This window comes from Stegodyphus dumicola, chromosome 1 (assembly GCF_044657685.1).
Source record: "Stegodyphus dumicola isolate Sdum_Otavi_A_Nest chromosome 1, ASM4465768v1".
Taxonomy (NCBI): domain Eukaryota; kingdom Metazoa; phylum Arthropoda; class Arachnida; order Araneae; family Eresidae; genus Stegodyphus; species Stegodyphus dumicola.
In genome coordinates, this window is record NC_140768.1 from 235,082,002 (window position 1) to 235,106,346 (window position 24,345).

The 24,345-nt window shown below is 30.7% G+C and overlaps 1 protein-coding gene and 1 non-coding gene across 2 annotated transcripts in view; both read left to right on the forward strand.

Annotated features, from left to right (window-relative positions):
• Positions 1-23,404, forward strand: part of LOC118189188 (beta-scruin-like) — an 88,035-nt gene extending 64,631 nt beyond the window's left edge. Inside the window, exons 17-21 of the mRNA XM_085809752.1 lie at positions 6,307-6,487; positions 10,310-10,504; positions 12,254-12,465; positions 20,783-20,980; positions 22,391-23,404. Coding sequence (XP_085665878.1) covers positions 6,307-6,487; positions 10,310-10,504; positions 12,254-12,465; positions 20,783-20,952 — 758 coding nt within the window. The 3' untranslated portion in view covers positions 20,953-20,980; positions 22,391-23,404. The remainder of the gene's footprint in view (positions 1-6,306; positions 6,488-10,309; positions 10,505-12,253; positions 12,466-20,782; positions 20,981-22,390) is intronic.
• Positions 452-523, forward strand: TRNAW-CCA (transfer RNA tryptophan (anticodon CCA)). Its single transcript has one exon. It is a non-coding gene; the product is annotated as a tRNA-Trp (tRNA).
• Positions 23,405-24,345: the final 941 nt, after the last annotated feature.

Below are 24,345 nucleotides of genomic sequence, written 5' to 3' on the forward strand. Positions count from 1 at the left end.
TATAGAGTTTTGGTGCAAAATAATCGAAGAGAATAATTATTTTTGAATCTCTTCTTAAGCGATCGTTATGACATTTACATCAAATTAAAACAAACAAAAACTGTCTTGTAAGTAGGTTTATTCATACATTTGAGATATAAATATCTGATTAAAACGTGGAATATACGTGTAATAATAATAATAATAATAATAATAATAATAATAATAATAATATATATATATATATATAACAAAAATTTCGAATTTGTACACCAGAAGAAAAATAGTGTACCCCCTGTCCTGGAAATATATTCATATATATATTGAAATTTTTCGTTGTCATTCATTTTTTGTTAAACATCGCCAATCTGCACATAGGTAGTTATGTTAATGCTTATATATAAGCTTAACTATTGATAAGAATCCAGAATGCTTAATCTAATGACAATTTTCTTAGCATAAGTCTTACGTGGGCCTGGTAGCGCAACGGTAGCGCGTCTGACTCCAGATCAGAAGGTTGCGTGTTCGAATCACGTCCGGGTCACATGCTTCTTTTTTAATCTCTCAGGAAAAAAAAAATTAGGAAAGATTAAGAATATTTTTTATATACATTGCTAGTTTATTTTCTAAATCTGATATTTCTGTTTGAAGTGTCGCGGTTTAAAGTCCATTCTTAATTGTTTCAAGAAGTCATGATTACTGTTTTCTGTATTATGTGTCTTTTAAGATGAAAAGGAGTCCGAATTTATTGATTCAAAATATACTCGGTCAACCTTTATTTTGAAATACGTTCGAATGAATCTAAATTCGATAAATATTTCACTATATTTAATTGAATCAATGAATCCGAAAGCTCTCAGCTCCAATTTTTTCTAAAGCAATGATTAACAATTTCATAATTTAGAAGTCAACACAAAACGCGTGTTGACTTCTAAATCATCTGTCACATCTGCACTGCATTAAAAAAAATTCCCTGAGAAAAGAATTACCCGAAAGTTACTAATAATTTGCCAAAATTTCAAAATACGCAATATATATTCAAAAAATAAAATAAATTAGAAGACGTATTATTCTGTGAGTAAATTTCCCCGCACGCTCACTTCTACATTAGAAATACTTCAAAAGAGATTTCTGAAATTTGAAATATACTGCCAATTTAAAATTATGCGAAACAGAACTGTTGTTCAGAAATACTTTGGTGTGTACACCAAATTAAGAACTGATGTTTTGCCAAATTTTAAATTTTACGTTCGCGTGTTTCCATTCCAGTTTCATGCTGCTAATTCTTTAGATAACTGAAAAGGTTTTCTTTGCTTTTTATATCAGTAGTGAATTTAACACATATTAGTTTTGCATAAAACCATACTTTTTCACTCTTGTTCTATAAATTTACTTATACCTTTTTCCATCTTGACTGTATGATATGGTTTCAATAGTCTATGAGCATTTAGGAATTTCGTAACCATATATTTATATTTTGTATAGGTGACTGTAAACCATATAAATATTTCAAAATATTAGTTATATATACAGAGGCTGTCGCCCGTTTTTAGACAATTTTCATTTTATTTACATAAATAATTTACCTAACATTTTTGTGTTTGAAATGTTCTGTTGGATAACGCTTATTCTACACCATCTTTCCACACCATAATTTCCCAAGACACTAAAATCTTTTGTAGCATCGGAAGAGGTGTTTTATCATGAACAGCTTTCATGGAGGATTGTAGGTCGACTTTTGGACAATCCGCTCTTTAAATGTCCAAAAGAGCGAAACTCCATGAGTGATTACATGAGAAGATTTATTAAGAAAATGAGTGAAGGGGCCTTGATAATCGTTTCTTGCTCCCTTTTTTCCAGGAAATTAAGAGTGGATTTGGAGGTGTGGCTGCTTGCTTTGTCTTGACGCAGTTGATTGATGGCACTGTGGGTAAAAGGAATGTATTTCCTATTTGAAAACTGGTTATAAAATACGTTCCTAATAATATGTGGAATTGATATTAACATTTTTCTCCACTCCTTTTATTTTTAATTTGCAATTATATGAAAAGCCAGCAACAATCATAAATCCCTTTGAAAAACATTTTTCAGGTTCTTTAAACCATGTTTTAAGAATTTTCTCCTCTTTGATGATAATAAGTGCATCTTTTTTTACTGCAGACATTTAAGCAGAGAGATTCATCTATATCTATATATTATTTTTGTCCAGTTAAATGTTTCTCGTAAAGAATCTTCAACACGTTCTGCTTTGGGCGATATGTCATGGAGAAAGACGATGCACATTATGCTTTTCCGCCTTTTTAAGATGCAAATAAGCTTTAAATACTCTGTTTACAGTTGGCACAACATTTCAATGATTTTGTAACTGTCCTTTGACTTGGCGGATTTTCTTTTAGCTTTAACGATCTTACCTTTGCAACATTCGAAACATTCCGTATTTTCCTTGGATGTGTATTTGGAACAATTTTTCTACTTGAAGCTAAACTTAGATGTCTTTTTTTTTTCCCTTTCTTGTTGACAATATTATCTAATGTAGTTTTAGATATCGAAAAACCATGGATTTCACAGCGTTCTTACTTCCGTCTCCGAAGTAAAGGAAGTAGTCTAATTGTGGACATATTCGGGTACCATATTTCAACGAAAATATCCATTTTGACCTCTATCGAATGCAATTTAACGATGGTTTTGCGTGACATCTGTACAAAAAGACAGAATAAAGGACACTTTTTTCTCCAAACGAATTATAAAACTGATTTGAAATGGATTCAGAAGAGATTTTTTTACGTACAGACGCCACGAAAAATTGTAGCTCGCATGCATCTCTCCACGTATGTATGTCGAATTATTCGAAAATGAGTAGCCTCAGAACGTTGACATTTTGTATATAGGGTTATTCTAACATGTAGTTGTGCACTTCTCTTTTTGGTTGCAATCGGCCACACCAAAGTATATATATATATATATATATATATATATATATATATACATATACATACATATTATATATATATATATATATATATATATATATACATATACATACATATTATATATATATATATATATATATATATACCCACTCTGTTACTTTGCTCAGTGAGCTTTATTCCTATATTTTTTTAAATAGTGCATTGTTTGCTGTATTGTTATGATTGAATTATGTTGTTCTTATCTTCCCGTTAAGGATTTTATGCTTTAGTTACTATGCATGTAATAGTTGTAGAAGTATCAACATTTTAAAAGTTGCTTAATTGCGGCTAAGCCTAATTTTTTTAACCATAGTAGCCATATTTGTTTACATTTGAAACTTAGGAGAATAGTGAATTAAGCCAAGATTTGCACCTTCAGTATATTTTTGCTGAATGGAATCAAAAGTAAACTTTCAGTTTTGTGCACCGAAACATCTGCCGTCTTGCCTGCTGGCCGAATTGCTTATTTTTGCGTACAATATCTAATTTTAATTGTAACAGTTACTTTTTTAATTAACAGTATTTGGTGTTTTATATTTTTCAGTTTTTGATAAAGATATTTTGAGGTTTTATATATTTTTGCCTGCAGAAGTGAGAACTGAATTAATTGAATCAGAGCTATATCTCTAATGAAATTCGAGGAAATCGGTTTAAACGAAATGCGTAAAAATATGCGTGTAATAATATGAAATATGCGTTCAAAGGGATTTATGATTGTTGCTGGCATGTGGCGTACACATCAGATTTTTCTTTTATTAAAACGCACTCTAAAGGGATGTGAAAAGAAATGGAGTTTTCAGTCCTGCAGCTTAAAATTTAAAGAAGAACATAATAATATGATGTGTCATATTACAAGAGGCTTCTATATCTTTTTGTAAATTATATCACCTGTCTAGATTTGTAATGAAACTACTGACTATTTTCTTGAATGACGAATTCTATATTTATAAATCGCTAGGTTATTTTATGATTTATAAATTAGTAGTTTATTTAAGGTTTATTCCTGTAATAAAGAGAACTGTGGCATTTGGTTCAGAACTCTAAAAAATCTTTCGATTCATTGCTTGATTGTTTCATTTCTTAAAAATTAAAATTTTATGCAGAAGTTAGACCTCGTGTAAATGTTTCTCAAAATTAGTAATAACTTGTTTGCCCAAACCTAGCTTTTAACTAAAATTAAAATTTCTGAAGCTATCTGCGAAAAACCTATATGAAATTATAAAAAAAATCCGGTGATATTTTTTTTTATTATTATTTTGTAATGAACAGACTGAAAATATGTTCTAGGAAAGCTCTTTATATTCAACCCTTTATTCTTAGATTTAAAAATATCGTTGTATTTTATGTAAATATTTGTGCTTTGTTTGAACATATTTGTGTTTACACATTTTAAACCTATTTTGCATTATTATGCAATTATTTGCTTATTATTGTTGTTTGCTTACAAGTGTGGGTCAAGTGTGTAACTTAATTCACAGTGCATTTCGTAAAGTAATTAATGTATGCAGAAAAAAGTATATATCTTTTAATTTCTTGATATTTATTTTATTTTTTGGTTTAATTGTTTTTTGTTTTGTATTATATGTAATTATGTGTTAAGTCATTTTGAAATTACATAAACTGTGCAAGCAGAAGCGAAAATATAGTATCAAGTGGCTTTTGGCAAATTATTTTTCCATCAAATTGCCAGTCTTTTGCAATATTTTGCAAGTTTTCAAGAAATGTATTATTGAGAGCCTAGGACTATTTTTTATCAAGAATAGTGCTGTGCTCTGTGTACCATCTTTTTTTTTTTTTTTTTTTTGAAGTGCAATGTGGGGGGCTGGAATACAAACCCTGGAACCAACTGAGAATTAATTTAATCCTTTTGTAGACTCGAGTTCTATGGGTTTTAAGTAATCGATGATTTTAACCTTTGTTCAATGAACAATTTTGTGTATTTTCAACAAACCAAAATTTTGAATTTAGAATAACAAGCTGTTCTACCCTTTTGAAGTTCATGTCCGTGATATCTTTTTCTGTATTGGGATAATTAAAATGACTTCATGTGTTCTGTTGGTGTTATCTTCAGCTCTGACCTTTATTTCTTAAAAGCTGTCATTACTGGAGGAATATTATTTCTCTTGATCTAGGCTGTTCAGATCTAGATTATTCAAATGATCTGTATGATAGAATGACAGGAAATTTACGTATGCCTTATAGTTCATACGAATATTTTTTAATTACAACTTTAGTGTCAAAGGATAATATTAAATAATATTAATTTTAATCTAAGAAGAATATCACGTAGTTAAAGGGCTTGTGTAATAATTAAACTGCTGTAAATTGCTTGTAACGGGAAAAATAAGAAACTGATATTGCTCTTACTATTTTTTGCATACATTTCCCATTTATCTGTGATGTTTCTATTTTTGAATTTAATAACATGTGAAATTGTAGTTATATCCTAAGTTTAAAACAGTTATTTTTAGTTTTATTCACATTTCTTATATCTTCTAGCTTCATCTTACAATTCCTTACCAGAATGAGATTTTAGAATCGCGTAAAATGCAAATAAAAAGCAGACGAGTAGTTAAGTCGAAGTTCCACTGACTTCGGTAGAGAGAGAATTAGATTTTTTGAATAGCGCGCCTTTTGGCTACGTCTCTCTAAGCTGTTACTACGCTCGACCATTTACGTGCCCTTCATAGCTTCGCTAGCTAATTTAATATTGCGGGCTAACTAGCTTAGAAATTGTGTTAGCTTCAGCTAACTCTCTTTAGTTAGTCATTAGTTAAGTTTTTATTTATTATAAATTTGAGTTAAGCCCAAGTGGAGCCTTTGCTGTACGCACTGAGAAAGGGATCGTCTGTCAATCTTTATTTTGGAAATAAAGGATAATCAACCATTCTTGAGTTTACGTTTCTTTTATTGAACTTAAGCAATTATTCGCTTAGCTGTTCACTAAGTTCCTCAACACTTAGTTAATAGATAAAAGTGAGGATTCCTACAAAATCATTTATCTTTTCCATACCTTATGCATTACTTGCCTACATCTGTCTTTCAGTATTTCTTTCAAAATATGGTACCAGCAAACCCTCCCAAATTTATTGTGTATCTGATATTGCTCTTACTATCTGATCTCAAATTTAAAATGGGACATCACTGCTGAATTATATTTTTAAATAAATTAATTGTTCTAAGATGTTGTTTTTAAACATTTATTAGATGCTAAAATTTGCAATGAATGGAATTTAAATAACTGTTCATGGGATAGATTTTTCTCCACATTTCTTGTTGATATTATGACTTGAGTACGTTAAGATTGCAATTTTTATTATGCTAATATGCATCGTGAAACATCTATATTTTCATCTAGGAGGAATTGATCTTAAGAAATCTGTAAATAATCGACACATCATCCATGATGTTGTTATATATAATTTGTCAGAAAGAAGATGGCAGAAAAAGACTCCTATGAATTATCCTCGGGCATTCCATTCTGTTGCTGCTGTAGGAGGTATAATTTATGTGTTTGGAGGTCGAAATGAAAATGAAGAGTAAGTTTAAAAAGTTTGAAATGTTTTGAAATTTTTCTATAAATATTCATAGATTCACTAAAGTAGATCATGGATTTTGTGAAATTTGCTCATTTAAATTAAATGAAGTTTTATGAATAAATTTTTATTATTTAATTGCTTTAATTAAAAAACTACGCAAACTGTACCTAGTAATGTATTCAAAGTTTCAATGATTTCAAAATTATACATCCATCAGTATATTTTTCCTTAAAAACTTCTTAGGTATAAAAAGTGTAACTAGAGAGAATCTTATTTTAAATAACAAGGTAATGAAATCTTAAACTGAGGCAGTGTTATATCATGTTAATGTGCCTTTGATAACATGATATAACATAGACAAGTTAAATATTACTGCTTTCTTTTATTTCTTTTGCCAAAACATGTATAATGTGCCCTTGAAAATACAAAATCATATTTCGTATTCCAAATGAAATTAAGTACGAACGTTATTTATTCTTGCAATTGTCGTTAACGAATTATCGTTTATCGAATTATGCATTTTCTGATGCAGAATTCAATATACGGGTTGATAAGAAAAACATTTGAAGCTGTGTATGGCACACAAAAGCTATTGACAAAAGTCATTTCACTAAAAGCTTTTATTTCAAAACGTAACCTGAATATTGCTCGTCTTTTCTGAAATGCAAATTTCTTCGTCAGTGGTTCTCGAACTTTTTTTTTTGTCCTGTACCTCCTTTTGCTATGTACTTAGGTGTCCTCACCCTTTATTTTTTAATGTGATGCATTCCAAGTAGAATATAAAATGCATAAAAGGTTATTAAATTTAATATAAGGAAATGTTTCAGTTGTTTTTCCTAAACTTATATGAAAATTACAATTAATGTTTTCGATCTCTTTTGATCAGATGACTTCAGCTGCAGTTCAGCTGAAGTTTTCGTTAGAATCTACCAGACTTAAATGTAGTTTCCCACTCCGAAAAAAAATAATGTTCCCCTCAAAGCAGACCTTCTGATGTAGGTAAATTAGATTCAGTGTTTGAAAATTTCATTTTTATGCAAAATACAGCCTTTCATCGACATGCTTTCTGCCTGGATCTAAATTTAATTCAGATAATATCTAGATTCTAATTTTTTAAATAATGGAATAATCTACTTATTATAACTATCAAAAGACTACACGGGACTCATAGACTAACATGAAAATTCATTGACTAGCATAACAAGACTAACATGATATAACATAGACTAGTTAAATATTACTGCTTTTTACTATTTCTTTTGCTAAAACATTCTATAATCTATTTTAAAATTTTTTGCGTAACGAAAATAATTTTAGACTGAAATATTTATCTGTGTTCAAAGCATATCTTCAAATTTTCCTGTACTTTTTGTACTTTCTTCTTCTTTCAAATTTTAAGAGACAGCATAAAAAATATTTGCATATATGATACATCATTATTTAATATAATAGCTCTGTAGGTACCAAAGTTAGTCATTTTAATTTATTTATTTATTAGTTTGTCATTTAATTTATTTTAATTATTTATTTATTTATTTATACATTTTTGACTCGACAGTACTTTTTTATCCTGGTACGGTTTTCTGTTATAAATAGCTACACTTAGGTTAATTATCTTGTGTATAAATAAATGTTAAATACTTTATAATAATAACATTTCTGCAATTCAACTGTTTTATTTTCTATTCTTTTTGATAAACTAGAATAGTTAGTGCTTACAAAAATGTATGGAAGTTCAAAATTTTCAAGTGTATGATGTAAATTGTAATTGTTATTTGTAGAATAGATTCAGACATTATGTATTATTTATCTAACCTAGATAAATTTTGCTCTGCACTTTTACGACATAAAGTTTTAATGCAATTTTTGTGTAATTTTTATGGCACTCATTAATTTTAAGTTCATTATTTTATGAATAATATGATGGTATTACAAACCATAAAATCATTTGTAGAGATATTACGATTTTTTGGAAGCAGGAGTCATGAAAAATGAGCAACGCCCTCCCCGGAAATCGAACCACGGACCTCTGGAATACGCGCCCAGCGTGCAGCCCACCACACCACGAAGGCATGCTAAGAAGGCGGGAGAAATACCTTACGTATTCATAAAATAATGAGCTTAATAATAAATAAGTAATAATAATAATGAGCATAAAATAATAATAATAATAATGAGCATAAAATAATAATAATAATAATGAGCTTAAAATAATAATGTATAAATATAAAGTGTGTTTACATATTTTTAGAACAATTTCGTAGACGTTTAATTTTTGTCTAAAATGCAAAGAATATTTTTTTAATGTTCTATCTGAAAACCTTTCTCTGGACTATAATAAATCTGGGTCGTGATTTTTATGCTATCAGTTCGTGAAAATCACGATGCATGGAAGTCACGATGCGATTGCCTTTTCATAAAATTTCCAGGGGTATTGATTTCCGGAGTTCATCAGTTGCGATAGAGTTGCGATTAGAAAGAGTTCTCTTCAAAAGACGATAGGCAAAATAGTCCACAGATACATTGCAAGGGGATTTCTCTGGAACGTTGAAAAGTTGTATGTTGAAATAACCTACGTCAGTCCTTGTTTGTCTAACAAATGCAGTCATACTTTTCGAAATATGGCGTGATAAAGTTTCATTCTTTGAAAGTTATTGGGGCAAAGAAATGGAATTTTTGCTGTAAATATCATACATAAAACGTTCTGTTCATAGTATGTTGAGATGATTTTAACGCTTTTTCCCATTCTTCTTATGTTTAATTTCCCATTGTAAGAGAATACAGTGACAATCACAAGCTCCTGACTGAATTTTTCCTTGCATTGACGCAGTCATATTCCTACTTTTTTCTCTTTGTCTTCGATAATAAATGGATCATTTTTGTTGTCGTTAATTAGGTAAATGCATGCTTTATCAAGGGTCACATTTATTTCCATTTATATCCGACTAAATAGTTTTCTTACTGGGTTCTACAAATTGTTCTACGTTGAGCCATATGCTTCGGCAAAAGCTGGCAAATATCACGTGTTTTTATTTATTTATTTTTTATTATTATTATAATTTTTTTTATGTTGTAAATCTTGGTTTATTATTTTGTTTATTGTTGCTCCAGATGTATTTAAAGACTCTGTAATTGATTACTGTCGTCGGTGGAGTTTCTGTGTTCCCAATGATTTAACTTTAGAAACATTGGAATCAGTATTCGGTTGGAGTTCTAATTTGGGTATTCGGTTGGAGTCTTCTTTCCATGTAGAAATAATGTTTGATGGTTTTTACCTTTCCGGTTACTAATGATGCTTATTTTTTAATTAGAGATTTTAATACCATGCACTTAAAAGAATTTTGAATTATGGAATAGGACTGTTTTTCTTCGGAAAGCGCAAAAACATGCCATTCAATTGACAACTTATTTACATGCGACAATTTGGAAGAAGAATAAGTTTAAAAGTTACAGATAACATTTTCAAATAAAAAATTGTTGCCAAAATATTTATTCTCAAATATTTGCTTTTCTTTAATTCTTTATCAAAATCGTTCTATAAACGTGTAAACACCCTCTGTACGTATATAAATAAATAAATATTTTTATACGCGCATTCTTTATCTTTCCATAATGGAACTTCAGGTATTTCCAGAAAATCGCCAATTCATTGGCGAGTTTGTGAATTAGTGAATTGGGTGCAGATAATAAGGAAGTATCGAGTTGCACTTAAATGTGTTTTTAGTATTAATTTCACGATATTTTTGTAGGAAATCTTGTCTCATTTGTCGACCTACTAAGAGGTGAAATTTCGTTTTTAAGATTGCGTAATTCTTCCCTTAGTATTATCTCATCTGTTGAAGCATATAATCCTCAAGAAAACTGCTGGACAGTATGCAGATCTTCGCCATATCCTATTGCAGGAGCAGCGGTAACTGTTATAAATAATTTAGTGTATGTCTTTGGGGGCATGACTTGCCAAGAAGATGAAGAAGTAATTTCCTCAAGTACTTTAATATTTGATCCTCAGTCAAATAGGTATATCAAAATTAATTTTCTGTAATTAAGCCTTTATCATAAAAACTGTTCACAATTAATTGTAGTTAATAAATTAGTTCCATTACAACCTTTCTTAAAATTGTTTTGTTTTATTTATTTATTTTGTTCTGTATGAAATATTTTCCTTGGAATGCTTTTCATCTCAAATTGCATGCCACGTTAGAGTGGGGAGCAGTGGATGGCTGTTAAGGACACAGCGGAATATTTCAATATTTTCCTAAAAGTGATACTCAGTCTACGTGGTTTTAGAATCTGACCATTAATATTGATGTTGTAATAGAATGAGCATTAGCAAACACCTGCCATTTTATCGACCAGTTTGAAAATAACGTTGAAGGAGATTATGTTAATGAAAGTTTGTATGCATTCAAAGCATTTTCAGAAATATGTGAGTTTTCTTCGTTATAAGGTACGTTTATAGAGCTATCTATCGACAATATATTGAACACAAAATTCAATCATAGGAATTAATTTCATATAATTAAACGAAAATGAATAATCCATGAGTCGTAGCAGTCTTCCCATTAAATTCGTTTACTGAATGATATGGTTTCTAAAATATCTATTTACTTAAAATTAATTAGATTTTTATAATTTATTTCTGAAATGAATTTTTTTCTGAATGATAATTTTAATTTTGTTTTGAATTTAACGAAGGTATAGTATAAACTGTGCACTGTAAACTGTTACTTTGGCCTATATTCTGGCATTAGAAGCCACAGAAGAATTTTCTGCACTGAGGACTTAGCGAATTAAAAGTATTTGGGAACCTTTTTTTAATTTGCAATATAATATATGAACAATGCTATACGAGAACAATCATGCGCCCAATTTGTTACACAGCTAGGAGTGAAAGCTGAGATATAACTGGTGGTGATCAGGTATCTTATTCAGTTAAACAATGATGAATTAGCAGAACAAAATGAAAAGAAAAAAATTGTAAATTTATTAAAATACGGGTGCTTCTTAAGTCATTTCTTTGACATAAAATGAATTTAATGTATATATTGTTTTGAAATAAATTAACACCAAATTAGGATTTGAAAAGTTTTGGTATTATAAGAATAAGAGAGTCTGAATGAAAAAGCTAACTATAATGAGTTTTACAAAAAAAAAAAAAAAAAAAAAAAAAAAAACCATCTATCCTACTTTTCCGTAGATCACATATGTTGATTTAAATATTTCAAATTACCGTCAAGATTTTCCTTTTCATATTTATTTACACTAGATTTCTTATAATTATTGAATTAAAGTCACGATCACCTATGATGGAAGAACTGAAACTGTAATGTTTCTTTAAGTCTCAGTTGATTGAAAAAAACAGAAAGAAAACTGAATATTGAAAAATCTAGCAATAAAAATAAGAGTTGAAATGATATAAGGAGAAAAAAAGCTATGATGTTACGCCATAATGGACGCTGAAACAGGGAAAAACATGAAATTAAGATTTAAAAATTCATGTTCTTGTAATTAAAGTATAATAATTAAAGTAGCTATATAATTTTAATATTGGTAATTTATAATTGTACTTCTACTTATTTTTGTAACAATGCTCTTAATAAATAATATTTTAAAATTCACAATTCATATGTACTGCAGTAATTTAGTTTGATCAAAGTAATTGTTTTGGAATGTACAATTACATTACTTAATGTACTTGTACAATTACATAAATATTCTCATTGTATTCTAAAATAAGCACTTTTTATGTTACTCAATGTATTTCAGTTGGATGAATGGTCCTGACCTACCCAAACCTACTGTATATAGTGGTGCCTCAAGTCATTTAAATCTAGGTTGGATATTTGGTGGACTTGTGGAAAGTAAGCAGCATGCTACATCTGTGAAAGATATCTTTCAGCTGGACGTGCGGAGGCAAAAGTGGAAGAAAATAGGAAAACTTTCTGTTCCAAGACATTCATCAGTAATTATTTCAATAAGTAGGTGTTTTACAACTCATTCATGTCCTTTTGAAAAACTATGTTTCTAGAGATACTTCTTAAAAAGTAGAATTCTTTATTTTTGTTGTATTGCTGTTGTTGCTTTAAACTACTTTTGATTTAAAGAAAGAAAGGAGCTACGATTTGAGGCGTACATTTTGACATGAAGTAATCACTTTCGTCAAAATGAAATATTAGTATAATTTTTAATAATTAGTGTATATACCCATATCGATAAGCTCCTTGTGTATCCTTTATTTCTACAACTGCTGGTCGTGGACAAATACTCCGGAATGTATACATGTTTTAAATGATGAATTTACTCATGTTAGGCCATTTTTTAATTTAAAAATTTAATTAAATTTAAAAAAATAGTAAAAATATCTGAAAGCTTTCATATTATGCCCAAACGGGATTTTTTTCAGATACATACAGGTTTCTAAAGCATTTGGACTAACACCACATTATGTTAAAAATATTTAAAAAGAACATCTTTAGAATTTCCGATAGACAGTTTTGCTTTGCGCACTGGAGAAAAAAATGTTTTATTCCCTACAATGTTGCTACTGCTCGTTTTGAAATTTTTGAGTTTTCTTAATCAAAAATTCGTTAAATTCAAAAAGAAATATCAGTTTGTAAAAAGATGTCTGATGTTAATAGATTAAATGACTATTTTAATCACTACTCTTAATATTCAGATTTGTTGGGAAAGTATTGATCAATATAATTTTCTCCAAAAAGATGATCTTAATAACAGAATCATATAGAATTCGTGTTCCTGAAAACAGTGGTAGGCTTTAGTATTGGCAAAGAGTACATTGACTTAATATAATATAATTATAATTAAAAATAAAATATTTTCTAATTTAAGATTTTTATAATTATTACATTCTGAGCCTAAAATAATAAAACTGCAAAAGAGTAATAATAACGCATTTTTTTACACTTGACTGCTTACAAATTACTTATAAAAATCCATTCATAATACGAGCAAAATTATAAATTAAAGAATATTACGCACTAATAAATCTCCAAAGTATATCACTGAACTATTAAAGAGGAAAAAACCAACATTAAAGATTGGCAATATTAAAAAGTACCATTAAAGAAAAAAATCAACCTCAAATATTTCCAATGTTTTGTAACCTGACATATCAGGGTTAGTCTCACGACAATCAAAAAAGATATCAAAATTCTCCCATTTAGAAAACGACATCTCGGTGAATTGATGTGTTTCAGAAACCCTATATTTTGATATTTTTTGTAATGAATATAAACATTTACTCAATATAATTATAGGGACAGTAAAATAGTTAGCTTTCGTAATTTTTATAAAATTGATTTTTTTGAATCTAAAAATGGCAGAACATAATTACTTGCATCATTTAGAACATTTCTTTATTTGAAAATGTATGCCTACAATCATCCGTTAAGGAAACAGAAAACTTATTAAAACATTTCGTGTGCAGATATCGTATGCAGAACAACAAGAATCCTACGCCTTGGCTGCAAAGATTTAATTTATAATCAACATAATGAAATAAGTTCATTTTATTACTTTTTCCTTTTAAAATCATTTTAATTCATTCTGTTTTAACCTTTTTGGAATTGGTACTTAAATAGCATAATTGATTTGTAGTAACTGTTTGGTACGCTTAATATCGTAAAAAAACAACCTTGTATTTAGCGTAGGTATAATGAAACACTCAATCGATTTCGAGGGAAGCTAAAGGTCCCTCCTCATCAGGAGAAAGAAATACATAGAAAGAAGAAAATAGGAGAAGGAGTCACAGAAACACGTGGTCCTTATCAGCACTGCACGTGGTTATAACTAGATTTTTAATCAGAGTTGCACTGGCCGCCTACTTTTACTGAGCCAGGCTATCTGATCAAGCATAAAGAAATATTAGCGAAGTTAAACTAGAAAGCGAGGGCAAATGCACATTACGCTCAAAATCTGAACTTCAAATAATGGAAAGCTTAGACTTAGACTCTATAATTGACCGAGCTATTGCGAAGAGCAATGTTGCCGGTTCCAAAATTAAAGCCCAAGGGCACTTGACATAAATAAATCCGGACGTGGAGAAAATCTCAGATGAGAAAACGGAGATAAGGGGAAGAAGAGAAGTACCAAAAGGAGCAAGACAATCCAATCGGACAAGTTCGCAAAATGTGACGAGCGATCATAGCGTTCAAGGAGGACCCAAGACAATGGAAATCAATGACAACAATACGAGAAGATACACTACAGCAATAGTTCCAATGACAAATTCAAATATAATTAAACAACATCAATCAGTAGTGCTAAATACAACACAATACAAAACAACTATACAACACAATTTAAATACAATTATTCAACAAAGCAACAGAAGAACTTCAATCAAAATCAGATGCATTGGAAGTGTAAATAGCTAACAATTGAGGATCTAAGTGAAAAAGTTGTCGTCTCCTCCTATGAAGGTGTGAGCTGCAAGTGGTCTGACGCTTCTATCTTCGAAGAGAATTTCACAATTAAAAACTTGGGAGTAATTAACAAAGTCACAATGCACAGCTTTGTTGAAGAATTTTTCATTAGATCTTCTAATGTAATCTGGAATCGTCTCAAGTTTTAAGTCTCTGTGTAAAAGTTTATTGCGGATAAGATAGTGAGAATCAGTAATAATGCGCAGAAATTTATTTTGCACTACCTGTAATTGATGCAGTTGAGTTTGAGTGACCGTGTTCCAAGCAGGAGCAGCATAACAAAGTATCGGTCGAATGCAAGTGGTATATATATGTTTTTTGGTACGCAAGCTAAGATTTGAATATTTTCCAATGACCGGGAGAAATCTGCATATTATGCCCATAGGCTTTGCTCTTGACACTAATAATGTGATTAGACCATGTGAGCCTTTGGTTCAAAATAATTCCTAAGTATTTGGCCTTTGTGACCAGAGTAACAGCTTCCTGAAAAAGGTAGAGGTCTTTAAAAGCAATATTTTTCTTAGTTTTGCTAAGAATTAAAAGTTGTGACTTACTAACATTGATTTTTACTCGCCAATTTGTGCACCAGTCTTCTATGGCATAGAGGTAATTTTGCATTTTGTCTATTGCATGATTAGCTTGAAAGCAACCACTGAACGGATTTTTATATCCCCTGGTAGTACCAAACGCGAGGAGGTAACGCCATCTATCGGCAAAAATAACTGAATTAAGATAGTAGAATTTTAATGGCATTAGGAAGGACTGGATTGGACTTCAAATCATTAACTAAACTTGCTAAATCTTTGTGAATGTGAAAAGCCTCAAGAAAATCCAATTCACCTATGGAAGAAGCCTTTTGGATGATTTTTGCAGACCCAAAATCAAAATTACGGTTAAAAGTCCAACTATGATACGCTATTGAAGACTTGTTAATTTCGCCTTTTTTGACATAAGATTCATGTTCCTTGATACGAAACTTCAACGCTCTTTTTCTTTGGCCAATATATCTTAAACCACACTGACACGATATACTATAAATTCCCCAAGAATTCGAGACAGAAACGCAATCTTTTAGAATCGAAGGGTGAATTTTATTAATAGGGGAGAAACCGACTTGAAAATTGAATTTCTGGAGAATCCGTGCAATTTTATAGCTAACAGAAGGATAAAATGGAAGCACGACAAGGTCATTAATATTATTTCTAACAGTGGAATGTCTTCTTTGATGGGAATCTGAAAATTTTTTAACGGCTTTATCAATAATCACGGGAGAAAATCCACGGTCAATCGCAACTGCTCTCAAATAATTAAGTTCATTGGTAAGCAAAGATTCAGAGGAACAAACTTTAAGCGCGCGGAAAACATAATAGTAAAAAGAAGCCATTTTTTGCTTAACAGGGTGGCATGACTTGGCATGGGGTGGTAAACAAACTGCAAAGGGTTTACGGTACACAGTGGTGCTAAAATCGGTTTCATTGCGGATTATAAGAATATCGAGGAAGGGGAGGGAGTTGTTGGATTCAGTTTCAAGAGCGAATTGGATGGCTGGATCAATTGAATTCATAATAGATAGAATCTCGGATAAATCCTCTTTATAACCGTCAAAGAGTGCGAAAGTGTCGTCAACATACCAAAGACGAAAAGATAATTTATCAAATAATTCCATCTCAAAATAGTGCATATAAATGTCAGCAAGTACCGGACTGAGAGGATTACCCATAGCCAATCCTTCAACTTGACGAAAATATGCATTTTGGAAAACAAAGTGGGTTTGACTTTAGTAAGAGAAACTTTAGTAAGCGAAACCAACTCATTAATTTCAGTATGTGTGAAGTGAAATTCCCGAAGCCTAGTTTCAAGACAATTTAGTGCTCCTTCGACCGGAACATTAGTAAACAGTGATTTGACATCAAATGAAACCATAATGGAACGAAGTGGAGAAATATTTTTAAGTTTATCAATGACTTCAACAGAATTTTTTTACAGTGTGAATATTGTTAGCAAGTAGATGAGAAAATCAGGAAACTAAATATTTGGCCAAAGGATATGAAGCGGTACCTATGTTGGAAACAATTGGTCGAAAAGGAATACCGGTTTGTGGACTTTTGAAGAGCATAAAGTCTAGCGCAATTAGTAATAGGTGGAATAAGTGATTTCTTCAACTGAATTGGCAGAATGTGGGAAGATTTAATAGCACTTTTTACTTTCGTGAGGTCCGAAGTTTTTAGGGATCTTTAGGGATCGAGCAGTATGGGCCTTCATTTATCAATTTAGAGACTCCAGTAATATATGTGTGTTTGTCCATAACAACGATCTGTCCGCCCTTATCAGCTTTAGAGGTAATGATATTAGTATCAGAATGAATTTCACGTAAGATCTCATTTTCCTTTTTGCTAAGATTCGAACCCAAAGATTTGTTGTTAAAATTAACATTATGAGTAATTAGGTGGCGGATTGTATCCTTCTGCGTTTCCGAAATTTTGGAGAATTTAAAGGCTTTCTCTATAGGGGCGATGATTTGAGGAATTGAAGGTTTAGATGTCTTTGAAAAGTTGAAATTATATTTTAATACTTTTAACTGATCCTCCGAAAGATTCCTATTGGAGATATTAACGATGGGGTTAATGTTTACAGTGGGAAGATCAGCTAGATAGTTGAGATTATCCGACTGGTGTGTGAGTTTTAGGAATTTAGAAATAAGCACATTTTTATGCCGTTGACAAACGGTATCGGATCTAGACCAGGATGTATGTTCAAATGAGGAAAAATTTTCAGTGGAATTAGCAATTTTTAAATGGAGGTAATATAATTCAAATTCAATTTTAGATAACGTTTTGCGTGTGTCCCTTATAATGTGACGAAGAAGTGCCAATTTGAATTTATGCAAAATTTTTGAAACGTGAACGGAAGCTTTAAGGCTACATTTCACATGTATGAATTTGGGAATGATATTTTGATGTTTGCATTTAAGTAGAAACTGTAGATGATTCAAGAATTTCGTACGCTTAAGGCGTAACTTACAAGCTGATCTTCCCACTGTAAACGTTAACCCCATCGTTAATATCTCCAATAGGAATCTTTCGGAGGATCAGTTAAAAGTATTAAAATATAATTTCAACTTTTCAAAGACATCTAAACCTTCAATTCCTCAAATCATCGCCCCTATAGAGAAAGCCTTTAAATTCTCCAAAATTTCGGAAACGCAGAAGGATACAATCCGCTACCTAATTACTCATAATGTTAATTTTAACAACAAATCTTTGGGTTCGAATCTTAGCAAAAAGGAAAATGAGATCTTACGTGAAATTCATTCTGATACTAATATCATTACCTCTAAAGCTGATAAGGGCGGACAGATCGTTGTTATGGACAAACACACATATATTACTGAAGTCTCTAAATTGATAAATGAAGGCCCATACTGCTCGATCCCTAAAGATCCTTCAACTTTGGACCTCACGAAAGTAAAATGTGCTATTAAATGTTCCCACATTCTGCCAATTCAGTTGAAGAAATCACTTATTCCACCTATTACTAATTGCGCTAGACTTTATGCTCTTCAAAAGTCCATAAACCGGTATTCCTTTTCGACCAATTGTTTCCAACATAGGTACCGCTTCATATCCTTTGGCCAAATATTTAGTTTCCTGATTTTCTCATCTACTTGCTAACAATATTCACACTGTAAAAAAATTCTGTTGAAGTCATTGATAAACTTAAAAATATTTCTCCACTTCGTTCCATTATAGTTTCATTTGATGTCAAATCACTGTTTACTAATGTTCCGGTCGAAGGAGCACTAAATTGTCTTGAAACTAGGCTTCGGGAATTTCACTTCACACATACTGAAATTAATGAGTTGGTTTCGCTTACTAAAGTTTCTCTCAGTCAAACCCACTTTGTTTTCCAAAATGCATATTTTCGTCAAGTTGAAGGATTGGCTATGGGTAATCCTCTCAGTCCGGTACTTGCTGACATTTATATGCACTATTTTGAGATGAAATTATTTGATAAATTATCTTTTCGTCTTTGGATTTGGTATGTTGACGACACTTTCGCACTCTTTGACGGTTATAAAGAGGATTTATCCGAGATTCTATCTATTATGAATTCAATTGATCCAGCCATCCAATTCGCTCTTGAAACTGAATCCAACAACTCCCTCCCCTTCCTCGATATTCTTATAATCCTCAATGAAACCGATTTTAGCACCACTGTGTACCGTAAACCCTTTGCAGTTTGTTTACCACCCCATGCCAAGTCATGCCACCCTGTTAAGCAAAAAATGGCTTCTTTTTACTATTATGTTTTCCGCGCGCTTAAAGTTTGTTCCTCTGAATCTTTGCTTACCAATGAACTTAATTATTTGAGAGCAGTTGCGATTGACCGTGGATTTTCTCCCGTGATTATTGATAAAGCCGTTAAAAAATTTTCAGATTCCCATCAAAGAAGACATTCCACTGTTAGAAATAATATTAATGACCTTGTCGTGCTTCCATTTTATCCTTCTGTTAGCTATAAAATTGCACGGATTCTCCAGAAATTCAATTTTCAAGTCGGTTTCTCCCCTATTAATAAAATTCACCCTTCGATTCTAAAAGATTGCGTTTCTGTCTCGAATTCTTGGGGAATTTATAGTATATCGTGTCAGTGTGGTTTAAGATATATTGGCCAAAGAAAAAGAGCGTTGAAGTTTCGTATCAAGGAACATGAATCTTATGTCAAAAAAGGCGAAATTAACAAGTCTTCAATAGCGTATCATAGTTGGACTTTTAACCGTAATTTTGATTTTGGGTCTGCAAAAATCATCCAAAAGGCTTCTTCCATAGGTGAATTGGATTTTCTTGAGGCTTTTCACATTCACAAAGATTTAGGAAGTTTAGTTAATGATTTGAAGTCCAATCCAGTCCTTCCTAATGCCTTTAAAATTCTACTATCTTAATTCAGTTATTTTTGCCGATAGATGGCGTTACCTCCTCGCGTTTGGTACTACCAGAGGGTATAAAAATCCGTTCAGTGGTTGCTTTCCATTATTTGAAGTTCAGATTTTGAGCGTAAGGTGCATTTGCCCCTCGCTCCCTAGTTTAACTTCGCTAATATTTCTTTATGCTTGATCAGATAGCCTGGCTCAGTAAAAGTAGGCGGCCAGTGCAACTCTGATTAAAAATCTAGTTATAACCACGTGCAGTGCTGATAAAGACCACGTGTTTCTGTGACTCCTTCTCCTATTTTCTTCTTTCTATGTATTTCTTTCTCCTGATGAGGAGGGACCTTTAGCTGCCCTCGAAATCGATTGTTTCATTATACTTACGCTAAATACAAGGTTGTTTTTTTACGATATTGATTGTCACATTAGCGTGTTTCTCTTCTAGTCTGTTTGGTACGCATGGAAAATTTCCTAATTTTGGGCTAACTTAGCACTATTAACAGGAGTTATATTCATTTCATTATTTTGATTATATATATATGCATATAAAAACCCATAAAGTGTACATATATATGCATATAAACACCCATAAAGTATACATATATATGCACATTAACCCCCACAATATATATATATATATATATATATTTGGTATACAAATAAGTGTTGAGGGATTTACATAAGATGGCATTACTAGTATTAAATTCTTTATTCATGTTAAAGCGCCAGCATTGCCGTCTAAAAATCAGTGAAAATCCTTGGTGTAAACTATTTTCAAAGTTGCCTGTAGATTGTACTTAATGCATAAATTCGTAATATGTTTTAGTTTATTGCTTGGGTTTTTCTTTTTAATTAGTACTTAAATTATTAATTTCTTTTGTTTATATGAATGTGTTTTCTATATACTACTAATCTTATCGGCAGGTTCTCAGACGTATGTTATTGGAGGGTTTAGCACTGAGATTAATGAATGCGTTTGCTCCTGTGATGTAGTTTATCCACTTAAAAAGAAAGTTTCCTCGCTCACGCCCTTTCCTCATCCTCTAATTGGTATGTCAGGAATTCTTATTCCACCACCAGTTTCTCAAGTCTGAGGAAATGTTCCTGAGAGAACACTTTGAAGTTGGTATTGGATTTTATTTTATTTAATTTCGCATAATTTATGAATATGCTTTCTGCAAGTAACTAAAAGGCATATATTTCAGGAACTTGTATGCATTAGTTATTCGCAGAAAGGAATAAGACTGCAATTCTGTAAATATTTTTGCTGTATGATCAGTTCACAGAAGTTGCAATGTTTTTATTAAATAATTAGTTTCTTAATAAAATAAATACTGCATCTACAGATTAGTCTTGTCTACCACTTTACCCCAGCATTTTAGAGGTATACCTGACTGATAATAAATTTTTGTAGGTATACCTGCTTATAAAATGAATGATTCTTAAGTTTATCTATGGAAAAATATACTTTTTATCCTAAATTTCCAGTCTAATTTTCTGTTCTACGGAAAATTTGACAAAGAGTATCTGTTTGTCCGAGGAAGTTCATTTCCTTCCAGTTTATACTAACATATCTAGCATTAAAAAATAGTACATTAATTTCAGTTCTGTGCGTTACAATTAATAAGCCTACGAAAGATTACTCAGTTATTAGCCCACAAGGGATATTAGTCTCGAAACACGATTTTGCGTTGTTTCGCTTTAATTCGAGTCTGTTGCCATTTAGAAAAACGTAAGATATCATTATATCATATTTAATAATGCCTGTTATTTATTAACTAGCTAAACTATTTAAATGCTGTAGATTTATTTCTTTTTACTTTTAAATCGGACTGTTGTAAATAAAAATGCATTAAATTCATGGTATATCTAGTTAAAAGCATTAAATATTTTTATAGAATTAAATTACATGTTTTTCCTATTTTCAAATACGTTTCGCTACTCCTCCAGGGCTTTGTCTATTGACAATCTCTACTGATAAACCCTATTAAGCATTATAAGAACCGTTCTGGGCGATCGTTAAAATCTGAATCTCAACCCTTTCAGATTTTTTTCTTTTTTCATGGTTTATTTTGATACATGCGCTCAAGAGGTATTTATTCCATTACGGTTTATAAGTATACACTTGGTATTGCAAGAAATAAAAATGCAATTGGATATAATAAATTTGAATGTAATAGTTTACTTGTTTTCACTGTTCTTAGAGTAGAATTTTATAAGCAAAATTAAAAATTTATTAATTTTCTTAAATTATAAAATATTTCCCAGTCGTATTAAAGAAATTATTTGCTGATGTTAGCTGTTATTTTTATGTAACTTTTGGTACATTATGTTTACTAATCAGTTAGTAATTACAAAACTTTGAACTTAAACTGTTAAATATTTTTACTTATTTAATAAAATATTACTAAAATGTGAAAATTTTAATATAAATTTGGCATATAATTGTCGCTTTAAAGGTTTTTTCGGAAGTTCACAATTATCTTTGAAAACAGCATTTCATTGATTGGAATACTTGTCTTCTCATTATAGAGTATCTAGGCACTCCTCGCCATTTCGAATATCATCTACTTCCAAAGTCTACTCTGTTATTGTAAGAAAATATATCCTAAGGATCCTAATAGTGGAGGACAGAATTCAGAAGAGAAATAGAAACTCTAGGAATAAAATTTTATGAGAAGTCCATCTTACTGAAAAAGGATCACGGAAGCATATTTTTGACAAATATTCTTTCGTCATAGTTTCAATTCCGACTGCACTATAAATTAGAAATATTAAAAATTCACGGCTGGTTTACATATTTAATCATGAAAAATATAAATCATTTTTCAATTTCCTTACATCGGATCTTAGTTTTCGAAACAGCAGATAATCACAGATCCTGTGAATTATGATGAAAGCTTTTTTACATCTTTAAAAGAAATAAAAGTTCTTGAAAATGTTGCAAAGCAATATTGATAATTGAAATGACTGATGAGTTTTAATATAGTAAGCATAAAAAGAATTTTTGAAAGAAAAGCTTCTAAAAATGGACCAGATATTTTAATCAGATGGTTCTTACATTTTGTTAACAATGAAATAAAATGTAGATAAATACATTCCAAGTGTTTTCTGAGATTCTTCATACTATAAATAGAAGTAAACGTCTGCCGCTTTATGTGTATAAGCAAATTTAGGGGAAATTGCCTAAACCCCTTATCTTCGGATAAATCTATAGTTTTTGAGTCAAAATAATTAACAAAATGGAGTATGAATACTTTGCCAACAGTCAAAAGCTAGTTAATTACAAAGAAAGTAATTAGCTATTGAAAACTGCAGTAATGATGGTCAAAGCTGTACTCTCAGACAAATTTCTAAATTATATGTTTTATGCATGTTTCGTTTATTTTAATTTTTTAGGATCTCCTTTAAAAGTTTTGTAAATATCGTAAAAATATTTTTCAAACCTTGTTTTATTTAATCTTTTTCTTATAGACATGTATATTTTAATCTTATGCGATTTTATATCAATGTGCGAATGTTTGTATATTATAGATGTACATTAAATTTTTCTTCTAACACAAATGGGAAGTAATTCTTTTATTTGAAATTTTTTATAGTTTTCTCAGCATTTACTCAGTGAACATATTTTATATTCAGATATTTAGAGAAGCAATACAGTTTATAATAAATTTTAAAAATCATATTTACAATTTTCAGTTATTTAATATTAAAAAAAGGTTTAAATGGATTTTAATATAAAGTTGAGCATACCGAACTGTGTATATAGATATACTTTTTACCAAAACTCTGAACACTAAAACGTCAGCTCACGAATATAATTAATTCCTGAAGGCCGTTTGGCGTCTGAAATGTCCATAACACAAACAATTTTGCTCGTATTAACTAATGTTTAATGAATAAATCCATTCCTGGTTCACAAATAATTGCTTATTTAAATTTTGCAACACTATGTGCACATATTTATAATACGAAGCTAATAAGAAAACATTAAATCTGAGACAAAAATGATAAACACAAAATCAGACAAGTAAAATAAAACAAGAACTTATTAATGTTACCAGACAATACAAAGAAGAGTAGAGGGTGTAAATGGAAAGTTATCAGGAAAAGAAAGGAAAGAGACGTTACTTTTTGAATGAGGCATTTCTTCCTTATAAACATCAGGAAACCACTTTGTACAGCATGGTTTCTATGCCTGAGAATCACTGGGCTACCATTCCATTCAAAAGTTGTCTAATAAAATCTGTTGTTGCCTACATTTTGAAACGTTTCTAAACTTCTGAAGTTGTTCCGGTTCCTTCTTGTTGAGTTCATTTTTATGATCCTCAAGTAGTTTCTCCACGTCTTCTATTTTCAAATCCGCTAACTTTTCAGCCCACTTTATTATCTACGATATTATACCTAAAGACATATGCATCAAAAATATATTATATCACACATAACGCAATATCATAGACAGCAGTATTATTACTTAACAGAAATAT